Source organism: Gobio gobio (assembly GCF_949357685.1).
Source record: "Gobio gobio genome assembly, chromosome: 18".
NCBI classification, from domain to species: Eukaryota; Metazoa; Chordata; class Actinopteri; order Cypriniformes; family Gobionidae; genus Gobio; species Gobio gobio.
The window spans coordinates 24,639,993-24,666,825 of record NC_137111.1 but is presented as its reverse complement, the minus strand read 5'-3'; the positions used below and the strand labels follow the sequence as shown (position 1 = coordinate 24,666,825).

The window sequence follows — 26,833 nt, the reverse complement described above, 5'->3', positions numbered from 1 at the left end:
CAATAGCTAATTATATAACCATTCAACTGTCAAATATTATAGAATTATTCCTTTTGTGAATGATTAAAATGGATTAAATGATAACAGTACTTGTTTGAAAAATACTGAAAATCTCAACAATCTTTGTTGTTTTACTCTACAAACTAAGTCAATAATCCTGTCAGATCTATCGTTTATAGGGAGGCCCCGCCCTCTGACTATCCGATTGGCTGCCGCAGATGTTCTACTACAGCTGATGACTTGCCAATGGTTTATTGAACTGTCAGTCAAGTCCGTTCATACGTCTAATAGTTGACTGATATAGTGAGGGCAGCGCGCCGGAGAACTGAGTGGATGTATGTGTGTGACTTTCATCTCATCTTCTGGAGGTCTTGCGGAGAAAAGAATCACTTTGTATGGCTGGATTTTTGTGGATGATGCATATATTGGTTTTCTTTTTTTAACCATGTCGTATTAACTTCATAGGAGTCATGCATAACTATTTTGGAGCTTGTTTCTCAATAGTGTTACTCATTTTGACGTTTTGGACTGAGGTGAGTTAAACTTCTTTAAGCCTTTTTTTAAATCCACTTTTTCCCTTCACTGTCTATAAAGTCCATAGATTAAACAACCGCTTTACATTGCACTGAAACGAATTCACTTTTGTCAAATTAGATTTTGGGATTCTTGTCCTAATAGAATTATCCCCCTGTCAGTGGAATCATGTGATCCTCAAAGTATAAAAGCGTTTTAAAACCAGTCCGCGTTCACTGTAATGTACCGACTTTGAAACTTTAAGCATTGCCTAAATTAATAATACTAAGGCTTTTCATTATTGCACGAGCCTGTTTATTCGCGTTTGCTGCGAGTGCATTGGTAGGTATTTCTGCAATACCTGTAGAACCACAAAATCATTTCTCAAACACAAATGTAATGCACTAAATCCGCTATATTATTTTGTGTTGCATGTGCTGGAACCAGACAAATTATTCTGTGCAATCATATAAAGCCAATCTGTGTGTAATTCATATTTTAACTACTGTTTATGTTATTTTTAGGTGTGCCAGTCGTCGGGTTATTTAGAGCTCCAGTTGATCAGCGTGGAGAATGACAAGGGTGAGCTCGCGAATGGAAACTGCTGTGACGGCGCGCGGAGCGCACGAGACGGTCTGTGCGACCGGGACGAATGTGACACATATTTGAGAGTGTGTCTAAAGGAATACCAGGTGGAGGTCACCACATCTGGCTTGTGTACGTACGGCACTGGAAGCTCGAGCGTGATCGGAGGGAATACATTTCAGTTGAAAGGATTCAATGGAAACCCAAACAAGGCCAATGACCTCGGGACCGTTATCATCCCCTTTCAATTCGCCTGGCCGGTAGGTGTTTACCGATACGCTCTTTCATCAGCTCTTTAACAACAAACACTTTTTTTGGAAACACTTTTTACCTACGTGATGATATAGCCTATACAGTTATTTGTAATAGCCTACTTTATATGCTATAAACTGTTAAAAATATGCTCTTGAATGAACTTGAATTTTATTCAAAGGTGTCAGAAAGTGCAGTGAACTTGCTGGTTGTAACTTTGATTAAACTTTTTTTTTTTTAAACCTAAAGGTTGAACTTAAGGTTGAATATTTTTTTTAAGTAGGCCTATGAAGTTGTTCACGTTGTAATTGAAAACACATGATAGGCTGACAACATGACATTTGGTGAGGCTATATGTGAAAATGTCGCTGGTCTAAAATGATTAGGTTATTAGGTAGGCTAATCTATAAGCTAGCTTGACCACATTGAGGTTGTATAACCAGCTGGTAGTTTGTTTATTGTTGGTCCAATATGATCTACTACCCTTGCACTAGCTAACGACCAGTTTAGACCTGCTAGAAACCAGTTACCATGTTCCATGAATTTAAAGCAGATGGCCAAGACGCTCAAGCGAATCATGCTTGGTCTTAACAGCACCAACTGGTAGCCTGCGCATTAAACACTCATTGCAAAGCAAATGTTTGACTCGGTGGAAAGAGGAGAGCTCGGTGTCACCGTGGTCACTGGCGTTAATCGTAGAGATGATGAGTAGGGCATCTCCGGTTACGGCGCGCGTTTGGCTGCGTGAGCGGCGGCTGGTGCGTGTCTCTCTCGCGCGCTCAGTATACAGTTACACGCGTAACTGGTGGTGTTATATTTATAGGACGTAGTGTGTTTTACTTCATGCGGACAGGGCTGCAAAGTATAAAAGGAAGAAAATAGACATTCATGCGTTGTGCTTTTCTATCTATCTATCTATCTATCTATCTATCTATCTATCTATCTATCTATCTATCTATCTATCTATCTATCTATCTATCTATCTATCTATCTATCTATCTATGATGGGTCTAGCTGAGAAGTGGCCCTCTAAAACCAGTCACCTGATCAGGCTAACTTAAGTTGATTAAGGAATCATTAATGAACCTGCCATTTTTCAATAAAACACGTCTTTGCAGCATCTTAGCATATTTTTATTCAAGAATCATTAGCTATGGTGAAGGGCCACTGTTGCGTGAGTTTACAAGAATGCTGTTTTGGGCAAAAATTAGATAGTATTTTTTTTCTTTTTTGAGAAAGGCACGATTTACACAAGACAGAGTTCTTGACTAGAGCTGGCATGCTCATGGAGTTATATCACATCTGAAGAGATAGAGAAGAGAAAGAGAGAGGCAGTGGGAGTTGTCTAAACGATCATGTTTCAGATAGCAGCATTGTCGCTAAATAGACCAGAAGAGATAGATTGTAAGATAACGCAAGGCACATTACTGTGGGTAAAACATTTAACTCAAACCACACAGCGCTTACATCAGTGTGAGTTTGTTGTTGTTTTTTTTAAACCTGGTAAATCTGTTTTGTAAGTAGTGAAAAACGCTGAATCACTGCATTTGAGTCTTGTTTGCCTCCAGATTTCATTTCAGCCAACAGTAGTGTTGTGGTGAGAGCTGCCTGTGTTCTTATGTAATGTACACATGTCTTGTAAAGTGGCTTTGTTTTAAACACAGTAATCGCCCAATTGAAGATAAAACACAGTAATGTACGGAGTTGTTTTGGGACTGTACTTGAATGTTTCTATATCTCTGTGGTGATTACAGTTATTTTTATTTGGAATGTTGATCTTGGAAGAATCTGACCAGGACAGAACTTAAGACATAGGCTATTACCTAAATTGTTCAATTGGGTTGGTTTTCGTTCTATCTATCGTTCTGTTTATAGTTCTAGCTAGCATGCTCAAAGTAGTTGTTTATTTTATTTGGTTTATTTGCTTTTCTCGTATGCTGAGGAACATTTGCATTTTTGTTTCACATGTGAAACTTCGGTTTAGTTTTAGGTCTAAGCTGTGTCTCAGAACCGTTATCTGGTCACCTGCTAACGAATAGGGCTGTAAGTGCTGTTTCAGCAGTTTGGCAGGTGAGTCATTTGAGCAACAGATTTCACATTCAGCTGGTGCACATTTGAAGATTCTTCTCTGCTGTAACTGTTGAAGTCCGTGAAGTCTGCAGTCTTGTGTTAATACTGGTGAAGACAGCCCATAGTAGGAAGGAAATCCTCCAGCTGTGATGTTTAATAGTTATTTCTGGAACTGGCAAACCACAAAAATAAACACTTACTAATGGGAATAATCCTCCCATAATGTTCTTCTCTGCAGCTTGTCTGCCTTAAAGTCTTCAACAATGAATAGTAATGATGGTAGACTGCTTGATACAGTTGCTTCAACTAACTCTGCACATCATTGATATTCATATCAACATCAGCTGATTTGAAATCTGAAAAGACACTTGCATCTGCCACTGTCCATAGTTTCTTAGCGAATCGGGTGTGCCCAGGGGAGGGACGCAGTTTACGGAAGGTGATGTTTATGGACCTTATAAGTCCTGCTGTGCCTGACGTCCTACAGCTGTGAGATCTTTGATTCTCTTCCAGCATACCATCTTTTGTTTTTGGATTAAAAAAAAATCTCGTCCCACTGAGCACGCACACACATACCACAATTTGTTTTATTTAAGCTTTTCCATGTAAGAGCTCCCAAGTTCATGTTCTGTTTCACGATTAAGATGTTTTCAGTCTTTAATCTAAACCCTGAATACACAGTCAAGAAAAGAGAACTATTTACAAACCAAACAGGAATGTACAATAACAATGTATCTTTACCAAAGATAATATTAGATCTTTTTAAAGCAGTCAGTGTATCTGGTTTTTTTAGAGATATGGAGTCAGGCCACTGAAATTACTGTCTTTATCATTTATGTCTCTGTTTTATATCGCATAAATTTGGACCTGCCAAGAAGCTGCATTGAAAGTTTTACTGAAAGCGAGATGGGTGCTACTGACAAACACACTTGATTCTGTCATTCTTGACAGCTAAAACAGTTATGAGGGCCCGCATGACTTTATACTTGATCTCCTCTACTTTTTCCTTTTATTTTTGTTGTTTATTTTCAGATCTTCCCTGTCCTGCTTTCACCCCATCCTGCTTTCTTTAAATCTTGGATGAGTGTTGGGTCTCTTGTTTCACGACTGTTTCTTTCTCCTATTTTCTATGAGTGCTCAGTAGTTGGCTGAGCGTTAGATAACAGGTGTTTGATGCAGACCTGCCTTGTGACTGTGATGGCGTCTGCTGGTTACAGGACTGATAATAGTTGATATTTGACTATCAGCTTCATGTTGCTAGTTGAATGTTTCATGCAAATAACGTAAAATAATAAATAGATATTTCTGGTTCTATCTAGAAGAATAGCTTACTGTGATTATTGAAAAAGATTTGGTCATCATTTACATCTCTCACCTTGATGTCATTCCGAACGCACTTGACACTTCCAAGCTCCAAAATGACATAAAACACACTACAAATGATTTGTACACCATGTTACATGTATTCTATCTATCTGTCTGATCCCTGTCCACACCTGCGTTTTCAAGCTTTTTACAAAAGTTGCTCATCCACATTGAAACATCTGAAAATGCTTAAATCACCTTACTGCACATGCATAAAACATACTAAAAGTTCACAAAATCATACAGAGAGAGAGAGAGCAGGCATAATACAATTCTCACACTATTCTTCTGGCAGGATAATTATATTAGCAAAATATCACACCACTCAGGTTGCACTCAAAATCGCATTTTCAATCATCTTAGCAGGAATGCAATATGAAAACTGTACAAAGAAACATTTCTCTTTAGCAACACTATGAATGTACATAGTTGGCACAACAATGCCGGTATAACTATATATCTATGGGTACAAGATGCGTCACATAACTAAACATGCGTCATCGTTTTCAAATACTTCAGTTTTCAAAGTCCAGACTACAACGCGAAAACAGTGTTTTCAAATGTATCCACTTTGGAGAGTTTTTTTTCAAAAAGCTCTGTCTTCGTTGACATAAACGCTGAGGAAAGAAAGCCAAAACAGAGAGAAAAAGATGATGTATTCACGAGGTCACACTTACATCAAATTACAGTTTTTCTCAGTTGCTTTGGTACATTTGTCGAATCATACTCGACATTTGCAAAATAGTAAGTGCATTTCTCAAAACAATTCGTACAAATAGCAAAACACCATGGATTACCTGCAAAAGCCAGTCTCTTGCTCAAAATCGTCTCGGTTACGTATGGTAACCCTCGTACGTGGTAATCGACGTACCGACGAATTGGGATCACTTCAGGGAGCCCCTATCAGCTTCGAGATATAGAGAACAGGCCAATGGGCCATTGGCGTGCGAGATTTGCATCTCGCGCTCCGCCCCGCGCCGCGGGGATAAACAGGAAGCGAGAGCGAATGCACGCTGTTTTTCACTGAGGAGCCGAACTTAGTGGCTCAACCTGCAGTGATGGTACAGCAACTGTGGCGACGGGACGTACGTCTCCGTTCCCTCCTTCAGGGAACGAGGGTTACCATACGTAACCGAGACGTTCCCATTCAGTCTGTCACGTTCGACGTAAGTCGGACGTACCGACGAATTGGGATCCCCTATGGAAAACGCCACAGTTACTACCACTTCCAGCGCCCAGCGATGAGCCCCTCAGACCCCGATCTGATGCGGGCGGGAAAGTTCACGCAGGGAGAGTCCAAGCTGCTGTTCCGCAAGACCCATTCAGCTGACTGTATTGGATAACGCTGGGAAAGCGTGCCTGTGAAGGCAGCTGCGGAAGCCACATCATGCCCAGAGGGAGTTAATATGTGGAGAATACACGTATGGGCTGGCCGTGGGCAGCACAACATACGGAAGTCCCAGGGGTGGCCCCGGCCATTTCGTGGAGGGGGACAACACGTACCTGGGACGGCAGAGGACACTCTGCCGAGGGAAAGACACGGGCTCGCCGTAGGGAGCCGTACCGTGGAAGAATACACACATGGGACCGCCGTGGGGGTCACTACATATGGAACCCAGCCTAACACAAGTTCCACCAATGCATACGAGTGTTAGACCTGGCGTCGAACGCTCCGCCACGTCCGACTGCCGCGGGTTGCGGAGGACTCAACAGGGTTCGCCTATCCGGGGAACTCGACTGGAGCAGAATAAGCGCACGCATCCGTCTACCATAGGGGAGGGAATGGCGCAGCAAGCCGACACTAGAACGGGCACTTCGGTGTTACTGACTATGGGAAGTGAGCACACAGGAAGAAACCGGCTCTGCATGGAGGCTATAGAATCTAGCGAACGTGTTAGGTGTCGCCCAGCCCGCAGCTCTACAAATATCTGTCAGCGAGGCGCCACGAGCCAGCGCCCAGGAAGAGGCAACACCCCTAGAGGAGTGGGCTCTTAACCCGAGCGGGCAGGGCACATCTTGGGACTGATAAGCCAAGACGATGGCATCCACTATCCAGTGGGCCATCCTCTGCTTGGAGACAGCCTTTCCCTTCTGCTGTCCTCCGTAACAGACGAAGAACTGCTCTGAGGTCCTGAAGCTTTGCGTTCTATCCACGTAAGTCCGGAGAGCACGGACGGGACAGAGAAAAGCTAGGGCTGGGTCTGCCTCCTCCGAAGGCAGCGCTTGCAGGCTCACCACTTGGTCCCGGAAGGGAGTAGTGGGAACCTTGGGCACATATCCAGGCCGGGGTCTCATGATCACATGAGAGTTACCGGGCCCGAATTCCAGGCACGATTCGTCAACCGAAAATGCCTGCAGGTCCCCTACCCTCTTGATGGAGGCCAACGCAATCAGGAGTATTGTCTTTAACGACAGAATTTTCAACTCAGCTGACTGCAGAGGCTCAAAGGGTTCTCTCTGTAGTGCAGTTAGCACCAGAGTTAAGTCCCAAGAGGGTATGGAGGGAGGACGAGGCGGATTTAACCTCCTCGCCCCCCTAAGGAACCTGTCGACCAGATCGTGCTTACCTAGAGATTTTCCATCTACTAGCTCATGATTAGCGGCGATAGCGGCAACATAGACTTTGAGGGTGGAGGGAGACAGCCTTCGCTCCAACCCATCTTGTAGAAAGGCAAGCACAGATCCGATCGAACATCTTCGGGGGTCTTCTCGGCGAGAAGAGCACCAATCGACGAACAGGTTCCACTTCAACGCATAGAGGCGCCTCGTAGGGGGGCTCTAGCGGAAGTGATGGTGTCAACTACCGCTTGCGGTAGGTCACCTAGAACCTCTGCGTCCCGTCCAGGGACCAGACATGGAATTTCCAGAGGTCTGGACACAGGAGCCATAGGGTGCCCCGTCTCTGAGTCAGGAGGTCCTTCCTCAGAGGAATGGGCCAGGGAGGTGCTGTCGCAAGGAGCACTAGTTCCGGGAACCAAGTCCGGTTGGGCCAATATAGAGCGACCAACAGGACTTGCTCCTTGTCCTCCCTGACTTTGCACAGTGTCTGCGCAAGAAGGCTCACTGGGGGAAACGCATACTTGCGTTCTTCCCGGGGCCAGCTGTGGGCCAGGGCATCCGACCCGAGGGTTCCCTCGGTCAAGGAATAAAACCACTGACAGTGGGTCGTCTCTGGGGAGGCAAACAGGTCTACCTGTGCGGCCCCGAAACGACTCCAGATTAGCTGGACCGCCTGGGGATGGAGTCGCCATTCTCCCGGAAGCACCGGCTGACGTGACAGCTCGTCGGCTGCACGATTGAGCAGGCCCGGAAAGTGAATGGCACGAAGCGACCTCAGATGCTTCTGACTCCATAAGGGGAGATGGCGGGCGAGTTGTGATATGCGACGAGAGCGTAGACCACCCTGTTTTTTGACGTACGCAACGGTCGCAGTGTTGTCCGTACGGACCAGAACGTGCTTGCCTCTGAGCGGAACTTTGAAGCGGCTGAGTGCAAGACGAACTGCTAACAACTCGAGGCAATTGATATGCCATTGCAGTTGAGGCCCCGTCCACAGACCCGAAACTGCAAGCCCGTTGTACGTGGCACCCCAACCCATGGATGAGGCATCCGTGGAGACAACGGAGTGCCTGGACACTTGTTCTAGGGGAACTCCCGCCCGTAGAAACAAAGGGTCCGACCATGGGCCGAAGGTTTGGCGGCACCTCTGAGTCACTTGGACACGGAGGGAACCGCTGTGCCACGCCCATCTCAGGACTCGATCGTGTAGCCAGCGTTAAAGAGGTCTCATATAAAGCAATCCGAGCGGCGTTACTGTGGCTGCGGATGCCATATGCCCCAGGAGCCTCTGAAAATGTTTCAGTGGTACCGCTGTCCTGCCTTTGAACGAATTCAAGCAGTTCAACACTGACTGGACGCGCGCTCGGTGAGGCGCGCTGTCATGGCGACCGAGTCTATCTCCATACCTAGAAAAGAGATCCTCTGTGTGGGACAGAGTTTGCTCTTCTCCCAGTTGACCCGAAGTCCCAACTGGCTGAGGTGACTGAGCACCTTGTCCCTGTGTTCGCACAACTGCTCTCACGACTGGGCAAGGATCAGCCAGTCGTCGAGGTAGTTGAGAATGCGAACACCATGCTCTCTCATGGGGGCAATGGCCACCTCCGCAACCTTCGTAAAGACGCGGGCGACAGTGACAGGCCGAAGGGCAAGACGCGGTACTGACATGCCCGTCCCTCGAACACGAAGCGCAGAAAGGACCGGTCGAGGGGAAACGAGAATGAAAGTACGCGTCCTTCAGGTCGATCGCTGCAAACCAATCTTGGGGACGGACGCACCTGAAGATGTGCTTCTGCGTTAGCATTCTGAACGGCAGCCTGTGAAGGGACCGGTTCAAGAATCGCAGGTCCAAGACCGGCCATAACCCGCCGCCTTTCTTGGGTACAATGAAGTACGGGCTGTAGAACCTGGACCTCATATCGGCTGGAGGGACCGGCTCCATCGCGTCCTTCGCCAGTAGGACTGCGATCTCCGCCCGGAGCACGGGGGTATTCTCCTTCGCTACTGGAAAGTGAACGCCCCCAAACTTAGGGGGACGCCTGACGAACTGAATCGCATAGCCGAGTCTGATGGTACGGCCCCGAGACTGGCTGGGAAGCTCTAGCCAGGCTTCCAGACACCGAGCAAGGGGATTAACCACAGACGTACCCGCAGCGGGGCAGCGACGCGGAATGCAGGGATCCGACTCGGACGGCATGGAGCGGCCCGAAGTGGGATCTGAGTGTGCTGTGCAACACTTACCTGCGTCCGCGGAGGGGGCGTGCGAGTGTGGGGAGGCCGCTTGAGTGCGTTCCCACAGCCGGCGCCCCCTGCTGGCGAAGGGAGAGGCGTCTGAGGGTGGCGAGGCATGGGAGCGTCGACCACCGCCAAGCGCGCTCCCAAATGAAGGAGGGGCTGAGCGTGGCAAGGCTTTGTGGCATTGCGCACGGTGTGCCTCACCTCCTTCCTCAGCGGGGAACAAGAGTGGCGAGGCATAGCGTTGCGCACTGTTGTCCACGCACCGCTGAGAAGAGGGGAATGAGAGTGGCGAGGCTTTGTAGCGTCACACACTGCCATTCTCGCCCTCTTGTGGGGAGGGGAATGAAAGCGGCGAGGCTCTGTAGCGTCACACGCTGCCATTCCTGAACTCCCGAGACCCAGAGGTATTGGAACTGCTCTTTTTTTTTTTTTTTTTTTTTGGGTACCACTGGCTGTTTTTAACATCAGTGTTACTAATGGTTTTCCACCCGGCCCTTCTCCGGGGAAGAACAGTTCCAGACCAAATCCGGGTCAATTGTGTTTCTGGACCAGGGTGGACATCGTCTAGCCAAGGGCCAGCGCTGTGCGCAGCTCAACCTCGGCTCAGAACTACCCTCGTGCACTAAGCAGGGTGGAGGTGGCCTGCCAGTGGCACTGCCACCCCACCGATGAGGGTAGTGAGAGAGAGGAAAACTTTATACAGATTATGGCCCTATTGGTGTTCCATATTTTGGCACCAATAGTTCCAATATGCCAAAGCCTTCCAATGCACATTCGAAAAAAGGCAAGGGGCAGGCAAGGCGATTTACGCGTTGCACTATGCCTCAGCCATCCGGGAAAGCATGGCTGTCAAGTATGAATCTGATTCAGCACGAGCGCCCACTATTACGGTGGGAATCTCAGCATCATCTTCATTTTCAACACATAACAGCCCTCTCTCCGATGCAGCGATTGACATCTGTCTTCTGCTAGAGCCCCAAATGAAAAGCTAGGTCCCCTTTCAAGGACCAGCAATCCCATCTGTAAGCTACCAGCAGACACGTGAGACAGTGAACGTACGTCGAACGTGACCGACTGAATGGGAACCTTAGTTCATCTCTCAAAAGTAAATATCTGTGTCAATGAACATGTCAGTGCCATCAGAATGACAAGTCATTGTGTACGGATAAGACAGTCAAATTGCTTAGTCATGTCAATATAACAGTGTACTCTGGAGGGATGTTCTGATGTAAACTAAAGTTTTGATGACAATTATTGTAAAATTGTAGGTTACACTTTAGTGTATGTGGGAGTTTGATTGCAAGAGACTGGACAAGATTCACATTTACACTTTTACTGTTTGTACTGTAATTTGTTGACAGACCATGTCATTGCGATACAGAAAGGAAAAGACAGCACTGCATAGCACAAAGAAAAAACAAAACAAAAGTGTAAATGTGAACATAGGACAGTCTCCTTAGGGAAAACTGTGCAGTGCTGTAGGAATTAGTGCAGTCTTCCTACACCTACTCACGTTCCTGTCTGTTGGGCCACAAATTCTCATCCACATCACAACGAATATCTTTAGAAAAAAAGTCTAATGGAAATGTATGGAAATATGCTTGACACATTATGACAACTTTTTGCATGTAAAGACTTGCTATGCTATGAACTAATGCCTAAATGTTGTGGGGGGTGAGACTATTCAACAGAGACCCATTATAATACATTTTGATCAAGATGACATAAGCAATTGATAATGTAGGAAACATGATTTAATTGTAGAATAGAATTGTACATAATAATTGTAGATAATCATTTGCATGGATGTACCAAAGCATTTGCAACTTGTTCAAAGAAATGAGAAACTGCTTTTTTGATGTGCACATGTGACACAATGATGTGAAGATTGAACAGGTAGTTTTGAGAATTTCAATTCTGATCTGAGAAATGTACCAAAGCAACTGAGAAAAACTGTAAATAGAGGAAAGATTATGCATATTTGGCATGCTGCAAGGGCTCCGGGCTCGGAATTTTGGCCAGAACCCAGAGAATATAGTCGATATCAGGGCTCGATAATATTTTTTATAATAAGATAGTGATGATATTTTGTTGTTGACCAGTAGTCATTAGAATTTTGATTTATTTACAACCTTCAATCTCTACCCTGTTAACCCTGACATACACATTAAATGTTTTCTGAAGAGTTTTGCAAACTTTACGTATCAGTTGTAGCCTGTGTATATACATGTAAAAATTAACATATATAAATGTCAATGAAATGCCTTTTTTTTTCGGTTAACAGTGCAGCTTTTAGTTTTCTGTGAAATATTCCTTTTAAAAGATAAGATCATATCTTAACCATGGTAAAATTAAGTACACAACTTACCTTGGCTTATTGCTAATAAACAAACCACCACCTCTTTCATTGAAAATTGCATACAATGGGATTGCATTGTTAATTTTGTGCCACAGAAACCCAAGCACATTGAGTATGAAGTGAATTTAGAACACAGGTGTGTTATCAACCTGCACATATCACATTCAGCTTTCAGGTGGAACAGTGTGTGTTTGTGTGTGTTACTGTGCATTGATTTGCATTTGACCTGAATCCATATAGAGGTGTGTTCACACCTGGTGCGAGTGTGTGTATGTTAATGCAAGGTACATTAAGGCTAGATTCTCGCAATATACAGTACAGTACACTCCCTCCCCCCAACCCACTGTCCTCAGATGTGCAAAAACTGTGGCACTGCCTGCTCAGTGTCACTTAGGAAGTGTAATATATTCATTGCCTGTGTGTGCGTGTGTTCTGTATCTGCTGGCATGTGTATATGCATGTGGGTGTCTTATTTCCCTCTAACCAAGGAAGATAAAATCTTCCCCTCTCCTGCTACTCCCTGGACTGGTGGTTGGTGTCTGATGGCTGTCTATGGAGATTAGTAACTGTGTTACGCCACTGACCAGGTGTTTACATTAATAAACTCATGCTGCTAACTAATGCTACACAAAACCTTTCCCTTTCATTAGTGTACTGACACTGATTCCTCAATATCTCAATATTTAATGGGGTTTGGATTTTGTCCTGGATATTATAAGCAGTACACAACTCCTAGGGGGTCTGTGGCAGGGTCCGCCAATTATTGTTTCATGTCAAACTAAATGTTTGTGAAAAATATTCAATATGCATTAAAGAAAAATACAATATTAAGTTTACTTCAATCAAAGATAAGTAAAAAAACTAGTTTCATTGTCGTTCCTACAGTAATCATTTTTTTAATTGCATTGTAATGTAAGCATCATGACAAAGTATTTAAATACATTACAGTAATATTGCAGTATTGCATATACATAGTTTATATTGTAAGATGATTATGATAGTGTGTTAACACATTTTTATCAAAATAAAAAAAATGATCCAAATTGACATTGCCAAAAGTTTTGGGATGCCTGCCTTTACACGTCCATGAACTTTAATAACATCCCATTCTTAATCCGTAGGGTTTAATATGGAGTTGGCTCATCCTTTGCAGCTATAACAGCTTCAGCTCTTTTGGGAAGGCTTTCCACAAGGTTTAGGAGTGTGTTTATGGGAATTTTTGACCATTCTTTTAGAAGTGCATTTGTGAGGTCAGGCACTGATGTTGAACGAGATGGCTCGCAGTCTCTGCTCTAATTCATCCCAAAGGTGTTCTATCGGGTTGAGGTGAGGACTCTGTGCAGGCCAGTCAACTTCCTTCACACCAAACTTGCTCATCCATGTCTTTATGGACCTTGCTTTGTGAGCTGGTGCGCAGTCATGTTGGAACAGAAATGGGCCATCCCCAAACTGTTCCCACAAAGTTGTGAGCATGAAATTGTCCAAAATGTCTTGGTATGCTGAAGCATTAAGAGTTCCTTTCACTGGAACTAAGAGGCCAAGCCCAACCCCTGAAAAACAACCCCACACCATAAGCCCCCCTCCACCAAACCTTACACTTGGCACAATGCAGACAGGCAAGGACCGTTCTCCTGGCAACTGCCAAACCCAGACTTGTCCATCGGATTGCCAGGCAGAGAAGCGTGATTGGTCACTCCGGATAACACATCTCCACTGCTCTAGAGTCCAGTGGCGGCGTGCTTTACACCACTGCATCTGACGCTTTGCATTGCACTTTGTGATGTAAGGCTTCGATGCAGCTGCTGGGCCATGGAAACCCATTCTATGAAGCTCTCTACGCATTGTTCTTGAGCTAATCTGAAGGCCACACGAAGTTTGGACCTCTCTAGCTATTGACTCTGCTGAAAGTTGGCTATTTCAGCACACTGTGCACCTCAGCATGCGCTGACCCCGCTCTGTGATTTTACGCGGGCTACCACTTTGTGGCTGAGTCGCTGTTGTTCCCAATTGCTTCCACTTTGTTATAATACCACTAACAGTTGACCCTAGAATATTTAGTAGTGAGGAAATTTCACGAATGGACTTATTATTAATTCAATGATTTGGAGGGGTGTCACAATACTTTTGGCAATATAGTGTATTATGTTGCATAATATTTATTTCAAATAAATTCTGTTCTTTCGAAATTCATCAAAAAAATATTTCTACAAAAATATTTGAAGTGTCATGATCAATAAATCAAAAAGTCAAGAATGGAGTTTGTTTGAAGTTTTCAGTAGGATGTGATGATTGCAAAGAGCTCCAGGCCAAATCAAACGAACTATGAAATATTTTCGAGAAACAAAACACAGAAGATCTGGCTCAATATTAATGTAAATTCTTTTTTAAAAAGCATAGCCCTGTACACCTTTCACAATGTTCTGATTCATTTGCTAATTTCTCTAAGACATTGAAATTATGTCACAGTTATTGTCTTGCTGGCTACTTATTTTTAGGAGGGCATTCGCCCACAGGCACAGAGCATAGTTTATATAAGTTTATATAACAGGACTTGATAATATTTTTATATTTTTTATATTATGATGATGATGGTGTTTTGTAGATGACCAGTAGTTGTCCATTTACAGTGTTAAAAATTTTCCTAATAAACATTCTTCAATCTCTACCCCCGTTATAGTTTTGCATACTTTATGTATTTGTTGTAGCCTTTCTATATGCATGTAAAAATTTACATATATAAATGTCAATGAAATGGCAAAAAGATAATAAGGATTCCTGAATAGTGCTTACTGCTTAGAGGTTTAGTGAAATATTTGAAAGGTTTGAAGCCATGCCTGCATCAGGAGTCTTTCCTTCTTACCATTTACTGCATGCACCTACAAGTTTGAGCGTTTTGGCTTCACTGATGTTAGCGTGCTGATTCATGCTTCCAGAGAAAAGATGCATGAGTGTCAGCACACAAATCAATGGGCATATTTCTCATGCCGTGCTCCCGCAGTAAACCTGATCTCTGCCCGAACCAAAAAAATAAAACCTTTCAGCCAAACATACCTGCTAAAAACACCTCTTCAGAAATGTCCTCTGTTTTCCACAGTGGCTCTTTGAAACATAAAAAAGCTGTTTCATTGCATTTGTTGTCTCAACATTTTTGGGAATCTGTTATTTTAAACCATTTGCAAGACATCTGTACGGACTTAAGCTGAAGGAAAAATCTCTTTTTACTACAGAAGCTTATTACACGTATGCTATTCAGTCTTATGTCTGTCCCAGAGATTTCTTCCTAATGTTTCAGACATTTCCTGAAACGTCCATCCAGGACAATGTTTGTAATCTCAAAAGCACTTAGGTTCTGTCAGATTAAAGGAAAGAAATGCTACTACGCCTTATTTGATAAAGAACATGACCTCTCCCTCACCTCACAGTAAAATACTGCTGGTTCAGGAACCATTTGAAGTCACGCTGTTAATCGACTTGTCTTCGCAAACCATTTTCCCACACAATGAATGAACTAAAGAACATTGAAGCATGTGTCTGTGTAGAAGAAAAAACATGCATGCATAAAAATCACACAATCATTTATGAATTTGTTGACTGCGGCAGTGACCTGATGCACACTCATACAAACATCCTTGCACCATCTCATCATTCATCTGGTTTATAACCGGGCTAATCAGTCACCAGACTGTGGGAACCAGCTTATTCACATTGCTGTTATGACTTGCATCCTGTTAAAAAGGTACACACGCAGATTCACATGCTATCTAAATGAGGACATAATAGATTTCCATTGTTGTATAATGGCTACAAACTAACCCAATCCCAATGGTTTTTATTATAGTTGAATATTTCTTTGAGGATGTCTCTGGATGCCCTTCTATGTTTGGTGATGTTAATGTGAATAAAATTTTTAAATCGTACTGACCCAAACTTTTGGATGGTAGTATAATCTTTCTTTTACTTTGAATCTGTAAGCACTGCATATTATTTCATTGATATTTGCTGTTTGTTTTTTGCATAGACTTTGACTGTGGACCCCTATATGTCCGTGTATATTACCTAACCACCTCTTTCTCTCTATCTCCTAGCTAGCGTACACTTTGATCGTGGAGGCTTGGGACTGGGACAACCAAACGATCACTGACAGCAGTGAGTAATGATTTCCCACCACCTTGACACACACCACCATGCATTACTGCATACACAATCTTTAAGCCATCAGCCCTGCAGTCCCTCTCTTGAGCATGTTCACCTCTAGAAATTACACAGAAAGTCAGATTTGTGCAGGCTGGCTTTGACATTTGACTGTATGAGAAACATACCAGGATGTATAACAGGGTAAACATTCTTTCTGGAGGGAGATACAAGATGTATCCATAAAGATAAAAGCCAGTTTAGATGTACTGATGCATTAGCTTGGGTTTTGCAGTAGGGTCTGATTTACGTGACTATTAAATTCTGATTCATAGGCAGAGGGTGAACCAACTCCAGAGTAAGGCTAAAGAGATACGCTTCCCTTTTAAAACATTTAAATAGGTTTCAACAACCTACACATCTCAGCATAAATACTCCCAATAAAGGATTTGTTATTAAAGCATCAAGTTCATAAACCACTGTTAATTTTAACAGAAAAGCAAGCATACTGCGTGATTTGGCATGGCAGAAAGCGTGCAAAGTGCGCTCCCTTCATAATCACTAAAAAGCTGTAACTTATTTTAGTTAATTGCTCACAAAGTTCCCTTAAATAGAACGAAGCTGACTGCGCAATTAATCTCTTATTTATATAATGTCAACGCTTTGTTTGTTATAATGAGAAGATTTCATGAGCTTGTAGAACTCCCCACGAGCTTGTAGTTTCTTCCAACATGCGGCTGTACCTTTCAACCCGCCTCAGCCATTGTAAGTTCATGATTGAGAACATGGTCCACAATAGTGGCACTTATTTCATCAGAAACATGTCTAATATTGGCCTCTTCTACCTCTTCCACTGTTTTGCCTCTGTAACCCTTTCACCACGCATCCTTACTCCTCTTCCTCTTCCCGGCTGTTGACCCTGTTTGTTTTCTTGTTCTTCCATTGTCAGAATTTGTAACACTGTGTTGTGCTCTGTCTATGTATGCTTGATAAATGAAGCTTCTTCTAGAGAACCGGTTCTTATGCTTTACATTTCCCTCACATTTACGTTAGTGAAATTCAAAATTCACCTCCGTAATTCATCAATTCGGGACACATTTACAAAAAGAAAAGGTCTAATAGAAATTTTGCTTGACAGTTTATGACATCTAGTTCAACCATTCTGCATTTAATGACTTATGCCTATATGTTTTGAGGGGTAAGACTATTAAACAGGGAACCAGCATAGTATATTTTGATCAACATGATATAATCAATTGATAATGTAGGAAACAGCAGACAATTGTACATAATCAATTGCATGAATGTACCAAAGCATCATGTTCAAAAGAATGAGAAATTGTGAATTTTATGATGTGCACATGTGACTTTTTGAGTAGCAAGTGACTACTTTTGAAACAAGTAGTTTTGAGAATTTCAGTCGTGATCTGAGAAATGCACTAATGTGAGAAAAACTAATAAAAAGAAAGCAGGTGGATAGGGTGGCCGGTTAGAGTATTAAGTCAGAGCTAGATTCCTGTGGTCTGATGTGTCTTTGAACCATAAAGTGTTACCGGCAGGCCCATGAAGAATGTGCATGCACAGAACTCAGCAGAAAATTACACAGGTTTCTGCAGAATTCAAATGCCATCATTCATTAAATTCCACATATCCTCACTAAAATGCTCATGTTTAAATATTTTGGCTAATGCGCTGTAGTCCACTGTGTGTGTGTTGTCTTACACAGATGTGTCCTGTTTTCATCTTCTCCTCCTGTGGTTCTCCTACGCTCCATAATAAAGGATGACTCTGACAGGAAGTACCATTAATGAAGGAATTCACGTTTTCATTGTTGGCTAATCATTTACAAGCAATGAACTCTATAAACCCTAACAAGCTGAATACACTCAAAGAATTTCAGTTATTTAATTATCTTGAAGATATTTAATTAAGATATAATTAAGATACACTACCTTTCAAATGTTTGGGGTCAGTAAGTGAAAAAAAAGAATAAAAAAAAGAAATTAATATATTTATTCAGCAAGGATGAATAAAATTGATCAGAAGTGACATTGAAGAAATTGATGTTATAAAAGATTTCAAATAAATGTTTACTTTGAACTTTCCATTCGTTAATATGTATCACAGCCCACAAAAATACTAAGCAGAACAACTGTTTTCAGCATTGATAATAATTTTTTAAGCATCAAATCAGCACATTAGAATGATTTCTGGAAGATTCTTTGGAAAACGGAAAAAATGGAAAACAAATTGAAATTGTGATAATAATAGTTCACAATATTTCTGTATTAATTTACTGTATTTTTGAGGGGTAAAAATGCAGCCTCGGTGAGAATAAGATGCTTCTTTCTCTTACTGAGCTCAAACGTTTGAACAGTAGTGTATATTAAAAAAAACATAATCAATAAGCTGTTCACCTAATGTGGTCTTCACAGTGAGAAGTGAAGTAAACAACAACTAGCATTAAAGTTAACTAGCTGCAAGTAGACTTAACTCTATACGTTTTTACTGAATTCAGAATTTCAACTGTATTGATTTTAACATCAAAAGCTAAGTATTACTGATAATGGACTGGAGATTCATGTATTCGACTGAAATTAAACTGTTATTTTACTTTTATGTGTTTTTGGGAAAAACAAGTGAAGTGGATTTCAGTCAGTGCTGTTAAGAGGTTACTGGTGTGGTGATGACTGGAGTCTGTGGTTTGGTCAGAAACAAGTTATTACAAAACTGCTCTATAATAAGAAAATCCTAATCCATTATATTTAATAATCTTAAATAGTCTTATTGTATGACCTATTATTATTTTAATAAGAACAAAGTCTAAAGTAGAAGAAACAGAGAATAAACGTATAAGCCCATGTCTCCTTCAGTTCTCAAGCACACAGCAGACATCTTTATAGACACTTTACAGCAGATTTGAGTATTTGTATAAGTTAGTTTATGTTTATTTGTGTATGAATATCTAGTGTGGCTGTTTGTGGTAGTGTGCTAGTGCCCTTAATGGGGAAGGGAGGTCGTTTTAACATGCAAATGGAAACTGTTTATATTCAGCATGTCATGTTTAAAGTCCCTGGAGAGAGCTTGGGCCTAAACAAAGAGTATGAGGTCATCTCCTTGTTAAGACATTAATTACTGTTACTGTTAGTGCCGCTCGTTATTTTCCACACATGTCTGAGCTAATTATTGTCTGAGCAGCTGCAATGCTACTATTCTTCACACACACAATACACACACACGTACAAGCAAATACACCACCGCCAATTAATCATAAAGCAAAGGGCTACTGACAGGACTGGCATGAGTATACACTCTCACAAATACACACAACACTAACAAGGCATTGGTATGTTCACATACAACTTCAGACTGTCAGACAATTGGCTTTGACAATTGAAACTTCTGAAACAAAGTGTAACTTGGCATTTGCTTCAAATTCAGACTAGATCTCACACATGTGATGACAAGATGTTGATGTTGAGACATCAACCGGTAAAGAGGCAGTAAGAGTTTGTGAATGTTCCTGATGCATTAGGAGTGGAGCGATGACAGGAATTGCTGAGTAATTCAGATGAGTACAAATAACTAGGAAATTCCTTGAAGGAATTGGACTTACTACCATTGTCTGCTAAAAAAAAATGTCTATGACATAGGCATTTTATTTAAATAATACAGCTTAATCTTTAATATTTATTATTATTTAATTACTTTCTATTTAATAATTAATTATATATTTCATTTTAAATTATATATTTAATGCCGTTTGTTATTTTGTATTGTTTTACAAAATATTTATATTTTTAACTATTTTTAATATAAATACTTTTTTTTTAATTCTGTAATATTTTTCATTAAAATGCCCCTATTATGCTTTTTTGAATATTACCTTTCATTCAGTGTGTAATATAACTGTTTGTGGATGTAAAAGGTCTTCACATTTTTACAGATAAAGGTGCACGACAAATAAAGTCATTTTCTACTAAACTTTTATGCACTTTAAAATGATGAGGACTTGCGCTAGAATTGATACAGGAAAAATATGACAGCATCATGCCTGTGTATCAAGTGCAGGGGAAGCATCCGGTGAAACCTCTCTTTCTTATTTTTGTGAAAGAACTTGAAAAATACCTATTTTCAATTAAATTATCTGAGAACAAAAAAGCCATAAAAACATTATCTGTTTGAAATTATTTTCTTTTTTTCAGTGTCATGTAATTCTCATAATTTATCAATAGGTATATATTATTTCCCCCATTTTTTTTGTTGTTGTTTTTTTGTATTCTGTTATTATTTTTTATAACTTGTGTATTGTTTTGAGCATCAATTAAAACTAAAATTTTAAAAAAAGGAAGCATCCGGAGCTAAAATTCATCCACACTAAGGCTACGTCTACATTAATCCGGTTACATTTGAAAACGGCATTTTCATTTTAAACCGCTCTCCGTCCACACTAGCGTTATCAAGTGTTTTCCAAACGTTTCTTATCCACACTGAAACGTCGGAAAACGCTAAATACACATTACTGTGCATGCGTTAAACCTCATAAAAGCTCACCGAGATGACAGACAGAACAAGACATTATCAAGTTATCACACAATTCTTCTGGTAGGATCATTTTATTAAGCAAAATATCTCACCTTTCTCTGATGCATCCAGGTCGCACTCCCTCACCATTATATGTTTGGTCTAAAACGCAACTGCTGTAATGTTTTGCCACAGGACAGCAATTGTGAGTAAATTTTGTGTCATCTTTGCAGGACTGTGATATGAAGAGTGCGCAAAGTAACATATTTTATACATAGCACATAACAGGCACAATAGCGGTATAAACATGAATACCTATTGGTACAATATGCGTCTCATGACTAAACATGCGTCATTGTTTTCAAATACCTCCATTTTCACAGTCCACACAACTCGAAGACAGCGTTTTCAAATTTCTCCGCTTTGGAGAGCGTTTTCAAAAAGCTACGTTTTCGTTGACTTAAAATGCTGTCTCAATGTGGACGGCCAAAAGGGAGAGAAAAATATAAGCTTTCAGACGAAAGCGTATTAGTGTGGACGTGGCCTAATACGTTTTCTTTGAAAACTCATCTTTTTCTCTCCGTTTTGGCTTTCCGTCCACATTGAGTTTTTTGTCCTATGAAAATGGAGCTTTTTGAAAATGCTCTCCCAAGTGAATAAATTAGTTTTTGCATCGTAGTGTGGACTGTGAAAGGCTTTTGCATTCCAAGCGGGTTTTTTTTAAACGATGACGCATGTTTGTATGTCATGTAACACATATTGTACCAATAGATATCTATGTTGTGCTATTCACTTTCACACTGTTGCTAAAGTACTTTGTACACTCTTCATATCACAGCCCTGCAAAGATGACAAAATGTAGGCTACGTGCAATTGCGGTCCTGCAGCAAAACATGAGGGCAGTGGTGTTTTAGACCAAAATATATAACGGGATTGCGTGCGACCTGAAAGCATCAGTGAATGGTGAGATATTTTGCTAAATAAAATGATCCTGCCTGAAGAATAGACCCTTTTCACAGACTGTTATAAGACTGACGCGGTTTAACAGTCATCAATATCGTAAATCCTGCTAAGTTTTTTGTATTTTCATTTTTTTTTTAAATGTATGTACATTTATAACACTAATACTTTGTATTATATTACTTTTCCATCAAATTACAAAAAACAAGTTACTGCTGCTGTGAGGGTGTTTCTAATACAGCGTCTATGGGAGTCATGGTAAAATTAACATTTTTCTCTCTTTTCACTGCCGTTATAAATTACACTCTATTTTTTCCCTCTTTTTGAAAGTTGTGAAATCACTATTGTTTTCTTTTGCTATTTGAGCAAATGGGGACACAAAAAAATATTATTATATATTTAATGTATACTCTCATTAACCGCTATAAAAGTTAACCCAACAATGAGAAACCGGGAAATGTGAAAAGGGTCTATAGCGTGAGAACTTGATTCTGTCTGTATCATCTGAGGGAGCTTTTATGCGGTTTTATGAGGTTCATGCTCAGTAAAGTGAATTTAGCGTTTTCCGTCATTTCAGTGTGGATAAGAAACTAAGAAACCGCTTGAAAATGTTATTTGCAGATATGTTAATAGGTAGATATGTAGGCGGTAGACTAATCAAAACAGACTGGGCCATCTGACCGATCAGAGCAGAGTAGGCTCTCGGAAAGGAGGGGTTTAGAGAGACTGAATCTTTGAATCTTTTCAGACTCTTTGAGAAATGAGGTGATGTGCAATGTATATTATGAGAAAATAACGTTTTTTTTTTATCTTTGATGCATGCAAACCTTTTGTAGGAGACCTCTAAAACAAAACTTGGAACAAAATAGGGGCACTTTAAGTAGAAAACTTTAGGTTGTGCAAAATTGCATGCTAATGTTATTGTTTTGAATACAATATAATCGATACATTTTTAATATAAATCATCATCATTGCGGCTTTTTTTCTGTTTATATCTGTTACTGTTTTTGTTTCCTGGACACCACACATATCTGCACTCTAAAAAATGCTGGGTTGTTTTAACCCAAATTTGGGTCAAATATGAACTAACCCATCTGTTGGGTTAAATTTTTACATTACATTTTAACCCAAATGTTGGGTTTGTCCATATTTGACCCAAATTTGGGTTAAAACAACCCAGCATTTTTTAGAGTGTGCTGTCAGCAGGAGATCAATTCATCATCATGGTGTCATACCTGCCTCACGGTTTCATTTGTTTTACAAGTCTTTTTTCTTGTCTAGTTAGCTCAAAGGTGTAAATCAGGCCTTGAAGTAATAAGTCTGGCTTTTAGATGCAAGCAGCCTGTTTTGCTGTTTGCAGGGCATCAGGTAGCGGAGGCCCTTTGGAGGAGAGGGTCCTGTGGGGCTGTTTACCTTTCAGGAAGTCCGTCTCTCCAACTCTGCGTTTGGATTCTAAACAGCTCTTTCTGGCCAGCAGGTCAACTGCATTGTTCATGTATCGTCAAGGGGGAGAGAAAGGGACGTTATTGTGTTTTACTTGTACTGTAGTGCTGGCTGGTAGATCGCTAGATGGTAATAAAGTGGATAAGTGAAAAAATGCAAAAAGGAAGTGGAAGTTAAGAAAGGTGGGGTACATTATCATGGAGGAAAACTTAGAAATGAGAGAGAGAGTTGTGTAGTTTATAAGGGAAATTATTTGGCCTTGTCCGATTCTTTTGGTCTATTGTTTGTGATCTGTTATCGCCGTGGTTATAGGGGCCAAATCGCACCCATTGTGCTGGAGGCAGTGAAACAGAGCAAACTGGAGACAGACTGATGGAGAGATGTAAATAGGACAGAAAGAAAATAATAGGAAAGAAAAGAAACTAAGAAAAGACGCTTTGTTTCTAAGCCTAACAGCCGCCATCATCTGCATTTCCTGAGGTTTTTCTTTATCTAAAGCTGTTGTTTTGAGTTAAAGAGAGCCTCTCAGATCAAGGCTGAAGTTCTAGTGTTGATTGAGCTCACAGGATAAATACGACTGATTACTTCGAGAGCTGTTCATCTGCTAACCTGTTTGATAGTTAGGGCTCTTATCCATGTGTGTGACTGTGTTCTTGAGCTGGCTTATCTTTAGGGTCTCTCTCTCTCTCTCTCTCTCACACACACACACACACACACACACACACACACTACTGTGACTCTACCCAGTAACAGTCTCTAAGTGTCTCCTTCAGCTTACGGAGAGGGAGGGATTGGTGTGTATTTTTATAACTAATTGCTGTAGATGAATTAGGAGATGAGTACTATTTTTTTTAGATTTATAAGTGGGGGGAGAGTGAGAGGGGGAAGAGAGTACGGCAAAAAGGGGGGATGGCACATTTGATATGAAAGAGCTCAACAAATTACTTTTTTTAGTCAGAAAGTAGGAAAGTATGTCATAGCTTTTGTTCCACTTCTGGAATCGTGTGTCCATTTAAGGAAGAGAGCAAGTGGACTGAGATGGGGCGAGTGGGGTGATTTCGGCTGTGAGGAAGGATTCGTGAGGGAATGTGCACAAGGACGATTTATAGAGCACCTTGGCTAGCGGTCAAATATAACGACCTGTCAGAAATAACACTGCTATCTGTGATACATCCTCAATTTTCTTTGGCTTTTTCAAATATTTTCTGCATTCCTGTGGGAGTTTCTATATATATTCAAATTCAAAAGTTTGTCATAGATAAAAGTCACTTATTGCTCACCATATATACAAAAACCTTTTTCAAATACAATCAATAATATAATTCTTATGTGTTTGTTATTAATTATTTATCCATGCATATCATTATTTGCTTTACATTAAAAAACAACATTATAATATACCATTTGATTTTCCATTTTCATTCTGAGATGTTTATCTCAAATATGTATATATATACGTGTTTCAAAATGACAATCAGTACATTATAATGGTGTGATGCTTAAATTCACTTTTACAGGTTAAAAAGATCCATTTCAGAAAAATAGTATTGATAGTTTAGTACAACCCATTGGTAAAATGCAATGATTCAGCCATATCCCTATCCCTGTCATATCCCTAGACGATGATATTGCTAATTTAATCAGGTGTGAATTTCTTGTTTGGAATGGAAAGTGCTGCAATGTGAGAATCTCAAGCCAACACCCACCTTCATGAACAGCACAGATTAGAATTGAATCATTGTTGAAGTTGTGTTCTCTCGCTCTTTAAGACGCTGTTTGTCTTTTTCCCACACACCTAGTCACCCACACACACCCACATGCAGACTTTCCCTCTCCCCTACATTGCGGCTGTAGTTGTTCGCAAGGTCACCATGTTTCTATTCGCTTCTCGAGAGGGAGTTTGGGTGTGTTTGTGTTTTCTTGGAGGTGGGGGGTTCTTCCTGGTCTGTTCCTGATTGTATTATTTCCTCACTGGCTCCCAAGCAGTCTGAGACAAGTGTGTGTGTTCCACTGAAGCAGGAAAACCGGCCGTTCTTTATAATTGACGCACACACACACATAAACCAATGTTTTTGTCTCTGTCACAGGTGATGATCTGTTGATCGAGAGGAGTGTTAATCGTGGAGAAATGAACCCCGGAGAGGAGCGAAGGATCATTCAGTACAAGGGCCAAACAGCCAACATCCAGTACAGCGTGCGCGTGCGCTGCGACCGCTTTTACTACGGCAACAAGTGCAACAAACAGTGTCGCCCCCGAGATGATTACTTTGGCCATTATACATGCGATCACTTCGGCAATCACCAGTGCATGGAGGGTTGGACTGGGCCAGACTGCAAGAAAGGTGTGCAAGTGTATACATGTGTTCATGAGTAAATTTTGGTACATAATGCATACAGAGAGAAAGAAAGGTGACGAAAGCAGCCATTGGTGTTGTGACGTGGTCAGCAATGCAACCGGGCTCTGTTAAAGTCACCATGAAATCATAGTTGACCTTTTTTTTTTTTTATGGAACATTGCAGTGTTTATTATAAATGATTTATCTGTGCACATCACTATTTTTCTATATATTTTATATTTTTCTTTAACTTAATAAACGTACCCTCCCCCAAACTAATCCTTTTTCGCGCTCGCAACTATTTGAAATATCAAGCATATCGTGCACTTTATTTACTCAATCATCCATGTATTAAAGGCTCACTGAAGTGCATTGAAACGCACAGCACGATGACGTATTTTCCACTGAAACAGGAAGACAGGGCGGGACAGATCAAATAGCCCCTCCCCCTTTTTAAATAGCCAATAGCATTTTGTTTATATCACAGATCAGCCAGATCCATTCAGCTGAGTACAGCCACAGTTTCTCGTCCTAATCTCTGCCATATCGCTTTAAAATATAGCATTTTGTGCAGACTTCAAATGGGTCCGATACGTTTTCTGGTCTGTGCCGACTCACTCATAGGATCCACTCTGTGCTGTCATGTCTCTGGAGCGGAGCAGACTTTGTGCACGCTGTGGCGGTTCGCGTGACACTAACGTGAAACCAGACTTAATTTGCCCCAATGGAAAGCACATTTACACTGTTTGAATCGTTCCCTGTCCCCTGTATAGTGCACTATGTGCCATTCACCATATAGAAAATAGTAAATGTGTGAACAAGTGTCAAAATCACTGATCCATATTGGTGGAAGTGAGAAACTGTAAGCTTTGAATGCTTATATCTTCTGTTTTGGAGCACACTAGCTTATAGATGAACATTAAGACTATTCATTCTAAAAGCCAAAACAAATTTTGATTTCATGGGGACTTTAACATATTAATAACTTCAAGCAGTTCTGTCCATTGAAGGTTGCACAGATATATTTACAGACCACAATATAAACAATATAGTAAAATCTCTTTCAATTGACACTTTATATCGTTAATTGACATTTATGATCAAATTGTCCAGTTAAGGTATCGGGCAGTAAAAACTACAACCAACAATACAACTGTAACGCTGTGGTGCTGAGTGAAGCGCACAAAGGTGTACAGGGAAAAAACAGTCTTTAATATCCACAACACAGAAATCTCAGGAGATAGCAGGGATAATTACTCAAACACAACTACGTACGCATCTAGAATAATGGACAAAGAACTAAGGAAACTCAGGGCTTAAATACAAGGCGAGTAATGAGGATACAAATTAGACAACAGGTGAATGAAATCAGTAACTATGGGAACAAACTAGTGGCTGGGAAATGAGAACAAAGGAAACAGGTACTGGACCTAAAACCAAAACACAATGAACATAACATAATCCTGACAACAACCTCTGGGTGACCTCCAGCAATAAAATC

General features: G+C 41.1%; 1 protein-coding gene across 2 annotated transcripts in view; it reads left to right on the top strand.

Annotated features, from left to right (window-relative positions):
* Positions 1 to 278: 278 nt before the first annotated feature.
* The window catches only part of jag2a (jagged canonical Notch ligand 2a), a 48,025-nt gene continuing 21,470 nt past the window's right edge, over positions 279 to 26,833 (top strand). For both annotated transcript variants that reach the window (XM_079842160.1, XM_079842159.1), the window contains exons 1-4: positions 279 to 533; positions 1,038 to 1,358; positions 16,024 to 16,084; positions 25,084 to 25,338. In XM_079842160.1, the coding sequence (XP_079698286.1) occupies positions 471 to 533; positions 1,038 to 1,358; positions 16,024 to 16,084; positions 25,084 to 25,338 (700 nt within the window). In that variant the 5' untranslated portion in view covers positions 279 to 470. The remainder of the gene's footprint in view (positions 534 to 1,037; positions 1,359 to 16,023; positions 16,085 to 25,083; positions 25,339 to 26,833) is intronic.